This window comes from Telopea speciosissima, chromosome 4 (assembly GCF_018873765.1).
Source record: "Telopea speciosissima isolate NSW1024214 ecotype Mountain lineage chromosome 4, Tspe_v1, whole genome shotgun sequence".
Lineage (NCBI taxonomy): Eukaryota > Viridiplantae > Streptophyta > Magnoliopsida > Proteales > Proteaceae > Telopea > Telopea speciosissima.
The window spans coordinates 14,673,259-14,685,528 of record NC_057919.1 but is presented as its reverse complement, the minus strand read 5'-3'; the positions used below and the strand labels follow the sequence as shown (position 1 = coordinate 14,685,528).

Here is a 12,270-nt window from a genome sequence, read left to right as displayed (position 1 = left end):
CATGGGCATCATTGGGTTTCAATCAGTGGGGGAACAGTGAAAGGCACTTTGGAAATCCAACATGTAAGGAGCAGGTAATTATGACGGTAGATTTGTGGGTGAATCCTTCACTGTGGGTGTGAAGCAAAACTTTTCCCAAGAAGTATTGTAGGTTTGTTGCGAGTGACTGGATAATGTTATCAGTCTTGATTCTCAAATATATGAATCTTTGTGATGAGAAAGAGAAGGAAACAGGATACAAATTTGTGATAATATAGAAACGTGGAGATTATGTATGGAATTGAACTAGTGAAGGAGGCTAGTTGTTAATAATGATCAACTATGGTATTATCTATGCTGGCATTGATGCCTTGCAAGATGACTGAGCATGACAGGATAAGCAATAATGAAGTTTCTAAACCAGTATTGTGCATTAGTAAATTAATATTGGAAAAGCTTCCTAATGTTAGAGTGCAATTTCCCTCGCATGTTTTTTTTTTTAATATGATTTTGTCTCCTACTCTGAATTTGTGAGTCTCATGTGAATGATACCTTTTTTGGGCAGTCATTGGAGTGGTGTGCAGATTACTCCCTACATCGGATTGTCAGCTGCCAGCCATTTTGTAAACCTCCCCTCCTCCTTAGAAACTGGAAAACCATATTGTCTGCAGGCTTCTAACCCGTTCTCCTTGGAGCAAATTTTTTTTTTTTGTGGAAAAACATTATTGCAGTTATGTCTGTATAACCATGGAGGATTTTAAATTTCAAGATACGAGAATACTGATGGATAGTTAATTTATATGTCTATGTATCGTATTGGCTAAATAAACGGATATTCCCTTTTAGTGGCCAATCAGATGGTCAAATCAAGTATATAGGTTTTTTTTTTTGGGGGGGGGGGTTTGGGTAGAGAGAGAGAGAGAGAGAGAGAGAGCTGGGCTCTTTGTTGGTAAGGCTGCTTATATTATGACTTTCTCCCCAATGGTGAGAGCTTCATGCATTGGGCACGGTTTTTTTTTTTTTTTAGAGGAGCTGGGCTTGCGTTATGGATGTTGGGTTCAACCCCGTTGAGTGTAGACATGGGAGCCCATAGGCTATATATACTCTTCGTAGATACTGGAATTAATATTAAGATCTTCAAAACAAGGGTTTTAGAGATTTAGTTGGTATTCACATTCATCATTATCATAACTGTAGGGCCAACTTGTTAGTTATTAAGGCCCAGATCCTCTCGAGTCTCATGGATATTGTAAGTTGTAGTTTGGGTCTGGAGTCTACAACCCAGCAAAAGAGGAAGGGATATGGTGAAGTCGCAATCAAACCCCTTTTGTCTCTCATTTTGAAAGGAATAGTAAAAAACTTTTTTTTTTTTTTTTTGGTAAAAGGAATAGTAAAAAACAGACCTAAACATTTTGAGAATGGCAAAAATAAAAAGAAAAGAAAATAATTAAGGATGGTGAGCATTTTAAGTGTTTAGATTTGAAAATACTAAACTAAAAAAATGACAATATACACACATAAATTATGACACTTAATATTTGATTTATTGTTTACCCAAAAAAAAATATATATATTTGATGTATTGACCATAGTTTTTTATGATATAATTTTTTTAGAAATGCCATTTTTTCACTAAAAAAAAGCCAACCACATGGTTCAGACTAGACCAGGTCAGACCATATTAGATAAGAGTCTATCACATAAACTATGGTTCAGACTAGACCAAGTCAGACCATATTAGATAAGAGTTTATCACATAAACACTTACGAAATGGCATTTTCTAGAGGACAACTTTGGAAATTCTTTAGGCTCAGGTCATGCGTTTTCATGGTTTTAGTGCACGGTATTAGAATGGGCATCGATCAACCTGAAAACCAATACCATATCAGATTGGTATCGACATGGATTAGTCATATCAGACAAATTTTCCCATGATTCTTCAATAAAAATGGATTTTTTTGAATCATTTTAACCCTTATCCATACCGTATCACCGATATGGTATCAGGATCAGTCACTTGCAAAATTGATATGTATCGCCCGTATACAATATGATATCAATACCTCAAACCATGTGCGTTTTAATATAAAATGTATAGAAAAAAGTTCTTTGTTGGGCTGGGTGGGGACATGTACCGCCCAAGCCTAGACACTGTTGGGGATGGCATGAAATGACAGTCCTCCTGCTCCCTTTAAAAGATGAAATCTTGCCACCCATGTTGCTTCTGTTACCCTTCTCATTGGCCCCGGCATACACATGACCACGTACCCCCAAAATGTATAAAGTTTTGTTATAGAAAATCTTCTTTTGTTTTTTTTTTTGGTCAAAAGACAAATTTTATTTATATATAAAAAGCCTTCGAAAACCTCAACCAAACCTTTGGAAGTTTAAGTTTTGAAGCACCTCTGGATAGGAAGTCCGCTTGAGAATTAGCAGAATGGCTAATGAAGCAAAATGAGGCAGAAACAAAGGAACCACAGATAGACCGGATTTCGGAGACCAAACCTTCCAAAGACCAATGGATGCGGCCATCGTAACCGTTAAAGGCAGCAACGGCAGCAGAGCAGTCCGAAAAGATAGAAAGCCGAGATAAACCAGGATTTGCCTCCTGTCCTGTCGTGGCGGGAGCTGGATGGTCCAATACCTCTTTAAGATGGAGACACATGACCTTTAATACATCCAACGGTCAAAAATGACAAAATCTCATTTTAACTCATATTTACCCCTCTTCCTCTCTTACCCTCTCGTTTGATGAAACTCGACCCGAATGGATTCAAAACTCTCGTTTCTCTTCCACAAGTGCCGTATGAAAGAGGATTTGAAGAGCAAGTTTAGAAAGGCCTCAAAATATGCTATTTCTCAAGTACTACGAGGTGGTGGGTGATCCAGCTCTTCACTTGAAAAGGATTGCAGAGTTTATTGAGTGTCCCATCTTCTCAATGGAAGAGAAGGAAGGGGTGGTCCATCAAATCATAAAGCTCTGCAGTTTCGAGAATTTAAACAACTTAGCGGTGAATAAAACTGGAATAAGTGATTTTTGTTTTTCTAACAGCCCCATCTCCTCCATTTTCACGTTTCACTATTGATGAGGCATAAAACACCCTACCAATCAGGAGCGGTCACATGGCCGAGCCGAGGTTATACCAAAAACCGAATCGAGCTAAGCGGAAGACCAGGCTGACCCGATCTGGGTAAACCCTACTGCTTGGTCGAGCTCGTCAGACACTTCCCAGTCAACCAGACGCTGAGCCGAACTTGTACGGGTCCGACGAGACCGACTTAGCAGGCCGGGCTCTTCTGTCGATCTCTGGCTGCACGGCACGACAGATTAGTACTCACCCAAAAATCCCCATGGTCTAGGCCTATGCAGGTCGGCCTCGATTGGAGCACCACAGCGCGGCAAAGCCCACACAACTAATGATGACCCTCAGGTCATACGGGCAGAGGCCGACCTCTGTGGCCGAGCTCCTACGCTGAGCTCTCCACAAAGGCTACCATAGCGCCCCACCGGAGATCATGGCACCACGTAAGCACCACCCGGGAATCACGGGATAAGAATCGAGTCACGATCTCATCGCGATACCGAATCACACTCCCATTAGGACTCTTACCTTAACAAGAGTCCGACCCTGAAGGAAATTCTCCACTCCACTCCGCGCCGCGGGGAAGAGCCTTACCAAACAAGGACTCTTACCATACTAGGACTCCTCCAACCGCTTCATCTCCCTCTATAAATACTAAGGTATGGAGCTCTATTGCTCAGCTCGCTTTTTACTAGCTGTTACGCTGTTGCACTGGTGATCTAACTTGAGCATCGGAGAGTCCTAGGCCGGAGCCACACCGGCCCTCTTGTGCTCATAACTTGGTCCTTGCAGGCTCATCCGTGGGCGAACCAAGTGTCAGAGATTTCCACATGCAACAACTATTTAAATTGAAAACCCATTCATTCGATATCTTAAACAATCTGATTGGCATCAATGATCGAAGGAAAGCATCTTCTAATCCATTTTAGAGGAAAAATTTTCAGGAGAAAGGTTGCAATATCAGTTTTTTTTTTGGTTCCTCAAATATCACTAATTTGATACAGCTTGGCTTAGTTAGGATTTGTAGAGGAACCAAATCCTATTTGCTCACCCCTCAATAGGTGATATGCCTCTCTGCCTTGCGGCTGTGCCGCAGTGGGCCTTGTGGCCTCCTTTCACGGTTTCGCCTTTATTGGTTTTGCTTTTGGCTGTGAAGGATATCTCTGCAGATTACCTGGTTAGCCTCACCGTGATCGATCGTCGTTTAAATGGGAAGATGGAACCGATCACCTAGGGTTTGAGCTGAGTTTCCTCCAGGAAAGATGGAGACTATACGAAAGGGGGAAGAGCCGAGAGAAACTAGAAACGAGAGTTTTAATCTATGGGTTTCAAAATGGTCAAATATTTAGGTTGGATTTTGTCAAACGAGAGGGTGAGAGAGGAAAAAGGGATTACATTATGCCTATGCCTTTTTTGACCATTGGATGTATTAAAGGCCATGTGTCTCCATCTTAAGAGGGTGTTGGATCATCCAGCTCCCGCCACAGCAGGATAGGAGCCAAATCCGATAAACCTAAGGCTTCAAGCAATTTCGGATAGAAAATCTTTTCATTCATGATGATTTGAAAATATGATTGAACCTAGAACAACGAATCTATTCATTAACTGCCGCTCTTTCATTAAGGAAGGTTCAATTTGAAAGCCAAGAAAATAAGCAACATAATATGACAAAAAGTATGATAATACAATGATTGTTTTATAAGTCTATTATCTCTCTCATCAAATTCAAAGTTTTTTCAATCCTCCATCTTTGATACCAAAATTTTTTCTCCAGCTTTCATTCAGTTTATGTTGATTAATATTTGACCTGAACAGGGCCGGTCTATAGGCCTACAGCTTAATAGTACCAAAGCAGAGCACATGGGAGAAAGATTTTGTCTCGGCTCGGCAGAGAAGACTTCCCCTCTCTCTGAAGTAGTGAAGTCTGAAGAACTAGATCGTCTAGTCTTTTATCTATTCTTTTGTCTTCTTCTGTTGGGACATTAATGTACTTTTACCTACTCAGTAGTCCTCGACACTTTAAATTTCACTCTCTGCTCTGCTCTCAAGTCGTATCATAATCGTCTGAAAAAACTAGTAGAGACTCCCACTCCACTGTCCTGTCAATACTATGTACTAAGACAGACTTAATACAATAATGCTCCTGCTGCTCCAACAGCGATCTGCTTACGGATATTCGACAAGAACGGAGAGACACTTCAATCTTTGCAGATGAAGCAAGGTGACCCTCTCTCTCATGTCAATGTTTTCGAAAGATCATCAACTGTTCCCCCATGGTTCTAAGTGTCGGTATCGTATCGTTTATATTGTACCAGTTTTGCTAATCATCAAAACCAATATCGTGTTGATACCGAATACGGTAAAGGCAAGGGATAAAATGGTGAGAAAATTTATTTTTTAAAGAAATTTAGAAGTAATTTTATCTGATACAGTCGATTTAAGTCAATATCATATTTGTATTGTATCGATTTTGCATTTTGCTAATAACCGTTCAAATATCGTGCACTAAAACCATGACCCCCTCCCTCTCTCTCTTACTCTCTCTTACATTCACACACAATGAAAATTAGAAACGTCAAGCTACTAAAACTGAAACAATTTCTATATATATACATATATGGAATTGAACTAGGAAAGAGTCCAGATATTGAAGACAATTGAGATCATTTGATTATTGAATTAGACAACAAAGTTGTATATAGATAGAATTGAACTAGGAAAGAGTCCAGCTATTGAAGACAATTGAGATCATTTGATTATTGAATTAGACAACAAAGTCCTCATTGCTACTTAATTTCAATGGTAGATAAACAAACCAACCTGTCAATTACAGTGATTACTATTATCCAAAACATCTTTTGTTTTGGTATCTAATTTAGAGTTGTGTATTTTTGCCTATATTCCTCGAGGGGGGAGGGGGGAGGGGGGAGGGGATTTGCCTAGCTCCCTTGCAAGAAGGGTTCGGTCCTTAATATGTAGGACCGTTTGACCTATTTTCACTTCGTGACTTTTAGAAGCTTGTAATTCAGAATCCATGTGTTCTACAAGTTCTAATTAGTAAAGTTTTATTTACCAAAAAATAAAAAATAAAAACTTGGGAAAGAGTCCAGAACTCCAGATGTTAATCTAGGATATTATTTATACCGGCATTGATTTCTTCCAAGGTGACTGAAAAAGGTTGAAGAGGTTAATAACTTTCAAAACAATTGGACAACATCAATTATGAAGGTTTTCATAAAAAAAACATCAATTATGAAGGCTCTATCAAAGTGCAAGTAGAATAAAGTGAAGGAAAATAAAATTAAAGCAAAAAATAAAATAGATTTATTTAAAATTATTATCTACAATGATTGTTTAATTGATTCAAAATTACCTAACTTTGAATAGAAAAGTATGACAAGGTTAGAAGCCGCATGCGTGCATGTAAAGTTGTATACATTGTGACCCTCCCTAACCTTACAATGACGAGAGCCTTGTGCAATAAGTACGTCCTTTTTATTTATTTTTTACGAGGGATTAGGGATGGAGATAAGTGAATGTGGCAATGACATTTGATCCCAAGATCTGACTAAAACTAACCAAAGAAACCGACGGGGATAGCTCAGTTTAGCAAGGGCCAAATCCTCACAATTTAGAGGTAATTATATATTTAGGGACCCTTATCGTTTAACCTTGACAGTGCAGCTATTTGACAATTCTAACCTTCACATAGATAGCTAGGGGCTGTGCCCATTTGTCATTTAAAATTTAGGGAGAAGGTTCCTTACACTGCTGCAGTTTTAGACAAATGAGAGAATTCCCTTGGAACCTGACAATAAGCAGTCATTTATGACATATCATCTTCTAATTAATTACATAAACAGTGATATATGAAAAGTCATGCAATTTCATTTTTGAGCTAGCGTTGTGCACAATTTTACCTTAAAATTTGAAGCTGAAATCAGTCACAGTGTATTTTGTATGGAAAAAAGATCTCTATTTGGTGGTGTTTCCTATGCCCTCTCATAAGGCACCGAGAGATAACACCTCTACCCCTAGGTAGATATCTAGATGTACTCACCTATTGGCCCAAATGCTTGTGGAGAGAGCATGCGACCAAGAAAAGATTTCTTACCCATTTTATATTCACCATTTTCAATTGACATCACCTCTTGATATGTCATGGGTTGGAATTTTCTCCATGAGGTTGATGATGACTTTGTCCACAAAGAACATAAACAATGCTGCCACCAACTCCTGGTAGATAAAGGTACATAAACAATGCTGCCACCGACTCCTGGTAGATAAATGTACCTCCTATAGAAATCACGTCTTTATTTAAGAAACTGTTGTTGCTCTCTGTGTGTGAGAGAGAGAGAGAATTGGAATTACTGGAAGTGAAGCCGAAGTGTCCCCACTTTTCAGAGTCACAGAAACAGGAAAGGAGTAATCCAATGGTACAGTGTATGCAGCCCTGAATAATTTCACAACTTTTAATGGCAAGTTGTCGATCTGTCAGCAATCTTTGGTGTGGCTTACACGGAACTAAACTTTCTACTTGAGCATGAAAACTGCTGTTGTATAGAGTAGTCAGCAGTGAATGCAATATATATATATATATATATATATATGCTGCACCTGTGGATACTCTGTTGTTACTCTCTTTTTGGTGTCTCATGCCAATTAATATTAATACATACTTACAAGATGTTAATCTTCATATACGTGAAATGACTAGTGAGAGTCTGTGATACAAGACTTCAGGAGAGGCTAACCCAAAAGCTAGCTTGGGAGGAGGGAGAACCCAAAGTCTTATAAGCACACATTAAGTCATCAAAGCAATCAATGTGAGACTCAAGAGTGTAACATTTCATTTCACTTGCAGTCTTTAAGTCAACATGTGGATGTCATTAGTTCTCTCTTCCATTACATTAATCGATTATCTCTGTCTTTTCCTTCTCTCTTTCTCTCTTTCTTATGATTTATCAATTCATTTTTATTTTTTTATTTTAATTTGACACAATAGTTTTATGTATCTGTCTTAATTGATATCAATCTGATATGTAAGAAAGTGTAGTGAATAGTGTGAGATCTGTGGGAGGTCAGGTCAAAGATCCAATTACGATTATCCAAGAACATCCAAGATAAGGTACCATGGTGTATGTTCTTTGCCGATGATATCGTTTTAGTGGATGAGACAAAAACAGAGATTAACACTAAGTTAGAGATATGGAGATTGACCTAGGGACAAGAAGCTTTAAATTAATAGATCAAAGACGGAGTATATGATGTGTAATTTTAGTCACACTATGATGGATGTTGACATGGTGAAAATTGAAGAGAGAGAGAGAGAGAGAGAGAGAGACCGCTAATTAAGTGACTAACTGACTATTTCAGATATCTAAGGTCTATCATACACAAAGAAGGTGACATAGATGATGATGTTTCACAAAGAATCAAAGTGACATGGATGAAGTGGAGAGGTGCGATCAGAGTACTGTGTGATTGACACATTCCTTTAAAGCTTAAAAGAAAGTTTTATAGGACTATCGTCCGATTTGCTATGATGTATGGGGTGGAATGTTGGATAGTTAAAAAATGCTATACAGTGAAACTATGTGTTGCAGAGATGAGGATGTTAAGATGGATGTGTGGCCAAACTAGGAATGTGGTAGGAGTTGCCCAGATTAGTGACAAGCTTTGAGAATGTCGTCTGAGGTGGTTAAGCCATGTGCAATGGAGGCCTAGGGACGCCTCAGTAAGGAGAAGTGATTTGATTCCAATTGAAGAAGTTAAAAGAGTTACGGGCAAGCCTAAAATGATCATAGATGAGGTTGTGGAGAATGGCATGCATAGTCTAGGTCTTATACCAAATATGACCTTAGACAGAGCTTATTAGAGAGCAAGGATCCATGATGTCGACAACATGTAGCTGAGATTTTTCTAATTGCCTGGGCTATCCTATTTCCTCTTACTTTCATTCTTCATTTTCATTTTCCATTTCTCAAATTTCTTATTTCATTTCATTTTTTTATTTTTGATTTCTCTTACTTTCCTTTTCCTTTGTGAAGACCTTAGTTTTCCCTACTTTTAGTCTAGAAAGGATCCATGTAGCCGATGGCTGAGTTATTGTTATTGTATCAATAAAATAAAAAATAAAAAATTATTAATAAAAGAATCAATAGTAACGCCAAAAAATGTCATGGCTTTATGATCATGACCAGTATTAATTTGTATTGATATAAAAAAAAAATCACAATCACGACGCTATTGGTTTGAAACTATTGATGTTCTAGTCTTTGGTTTGGGATCAATACCAAAGATTGTTAGAAGTGGAATCATATCTTATCATATACAATAGAAATTAAACACCCATACTTTAATACATAATTAAAGATGTTAATCTTTTAAGTTATTGCATTATATTTCTTAATTAATGAAATCGCTTTGGTTGGGTATGTGTTAAGAAAGAGTTATTCATAAAAATAAAAAGGCAATGCATGCGTCTCATTTACTCAAACAAAGAGCGGCAGTCACATCACCGCAGCTGCAACAAGCATCTTATGACCGAGTACTGTCAGTCAGCTGTGAGATTACCCCTTTTCCCTTCTCTTCTGCCAACATGCTTCCGTGTGTTACGGAATAACTCGTAAGAGTAAAGATTCATCAATTCATGGATGGACAGGAGAAATTGCAAATCCCACCCTTCACTTTACTATTATTACATTCTCAAGTCCCTAATCATAAAAAATTAGCAAAATAAGAACTCCTACTAATGACCCAGTCCCCCATGTACTCATGTAGGACCTTCCCGCGTTTCGCTCGACGTAAAACATAATTGAACACTTTTATAAAGACGAAAATAGCCTTGACCACAGATCCTTTTTATATCTCCATGCCACTTAATTTGTAAGCTTTAGTATTGTAAACTGTAGGATCGTGATCGTCTAAGGCCTACTGCCCGTAGTGGTCATAGTAGTGCACTAATGAGACAAGACATAATGACCGCCTTACCCTCGTTCGGGCAAGACACTTGGATAGGATTAAGACGATCATTGCATCATGTCTCATCAGTGTGCCGCTTTAGCTGCTACAGGTAGGCAAGCAATAGATGCTCTGGATACACATAACCTGTAACTCATATAGAGATTTACAAAACAAGATTTACGTGATTCACCTCCAAGAAAGATGGTTACGTCCACGGCCGAGTGATAATACAAATCCACTAATTTTGCAAGACCCTCTCACCCATCTTTCAAAGAGATTTTGACAAAAGAAAAATCTTTCACAGAGTTAACACCATTATATAAGAAAATTATAATCTGAGATTGTACAAAACTACCCCATTAGTTCACCTGGTTCAAACGAAATAGGTCAAAATCCATATCAAATTGAAACTCTCAACAACATCTACAGGGGCAGCACCTCTAACGCTAATGTATGCTCTTTTTGACCATTGTGATGGGACTTCGAAGATAAAACAATGTGCGAAAAATCACCACAGCATTTTCTAGACTGAGATCAAGCTTCACCAATAACACTAACCTCTCAACACTTTGGCTACTACTCTTTACGAGCTTCACTACTTCTTGTTCTTGGGAAACATTAATGTTCGAAAAGAAATTTTAACATTAATTAGTACACAAAGGTTCGTTCACGTTCTCCATATTAACCCATTCCAAAGGAAAGAAGCAGCCATTAATTAACTTAAGCGAAAATAAAAATTAAACAAAAATGAAAGAAACAAGTTAAGGTGCATGGTTTAATTTTTCATCCTACATGGAATTGTTTGTTCAGATTTACTTCAGAGATTTCAGGAAGCTTCTAAATCGAGTTGAGTCCTCGGAGATTTACAGAAAAAGGTCTCCCAAATCTCCGAGAACGCTTCCACGATGATTCCATGGTGTTGACGAGAGTTTAGAGACAGAAAACAATGGAGGAGCTGTTCCAATTCCCTCGCCTCGAACATCTGTTTCTCAACGATCATCTCTAACATGGAACGCTTGAAATCCTCGTACGGATGTTCTGATCTCTTTATCACCGCAAAGCTCTCCCTTACCTTCCCATCCACCGTACATGGGATTAGCTTCTGGAACACCGACAATCTCGGCGGCGTATCAGTCCCCGGCGATGAACTCGTCTTCCCCTTTCCAGCTGGTTTCAGCCTCCTGACCCTTCTGTGGTTCTTCTTCTTCTTCTTCTTGTGCCTCGATCCATTCTCGTTGGGAGATTCGTTTATGGTCTCCAAGTGAGGATTGAAGTCTGTGGAGTAGTCGGTGGAGATACTCCGAGAGGAGGAGACGAGGGTTTCGGTTTCTTCGCGGTCTTTGCCGTCATCTTCGCCACCTTCACTGCTGAACCAACCGCTATCGCCGGAAGAGGTGCTGATCCGAATCCTTGGTTTGGATTTTTTCTTTTTCTTTCTCTTCTTGTTCTTGGAATCGGCACCAAGCGGCGATTGTGAGACATCGGCGTCGGTGCCGCTGGAGACGGAGGAGTTGTGGATTTTCCGGCGAGGTGCTGGTGGATCATCGTGGACCGGAGCAATTACGTGCCACTTGTCGTTCTGTTTCCATTTATACTCGGGGTGATCGGAGTTGTCGTCGGAGGAGACGTGCTGCTTGGTGGACCTTGATCGGAAACCGCAGCGCACGGATAAGATAGCGGAAGAGACATGGCGTTTGAGAGATGAATGGTAAGGCTTTGGTGTTGGTTGTAGTGGTAGTGGTGGTGGTGGGTCCGGGACAGGTAAGGCTGCTGGGGTCGCCGGAAAATCCATTTTGTTGCTGTTGGCGGTGGTGGTGGGGGAGAGTCGGAAGAAGATGGGATGTGGGTCCGCTGGCAGGACTGAAGGGTCTTTGGATCGACAATTCTGGAAGGAGGGGATGAGTCGGAAAAGTCGCAGCTTGAAACGTTTCGCCATCTCTTCTCAGTTCTCTCTCTCTCTTTCTTCTTCTTCTTCTTCTTCTATGCGGGAGTTCCACAATTCTGTGTTGGGGTTGGAAAAATGAGATTCATAAGTGGAAGTAAGCAGTGTCTGGCTCTGGCAAGACAGAGGGTTGGGTTAAGGATAAGCGTGGTGAAAACCCAGAAAATCTCTCTCTTGTCTCTCCCCATGTGAATTGCATGTAGAACATATTTGTTGTTTTTCTTGAGGGGGAGAGCGAACCAGCCAACCAAACCAACCGGCAGAACCCGGTCCATATTGGGGTATTGGGTATTTTATGA

At 39.6% G+C, this 12,270-nt stretch overlaps 1 protein-coding gene across 1 annotated transcript; it reads right to left on the bottom strand.

Moving 5' to 3' along the window:
* Positions 1–10,850: 10,850 nt before the first annotated feature.
* On the bottom strand, positions 10,851–12,031 carry LOC122657867 (transcription repressor OFP7-like). Its single transcript, XM_043852660.1, has one exon. The coding sequence runs from the start codon at positions 11,963–11,965 to the stop codon at positions 10,856–10,858; it is 1,110 nt and encodes a 369-aa protein (XP_043708595.1). The 5' UTR covers positions 11,966–12,031; the 3' UTR covers positions 10,851–10,855.
* Between the last annotated feature and the right edge of the window lie 239 nt (positions 12,032–12,270).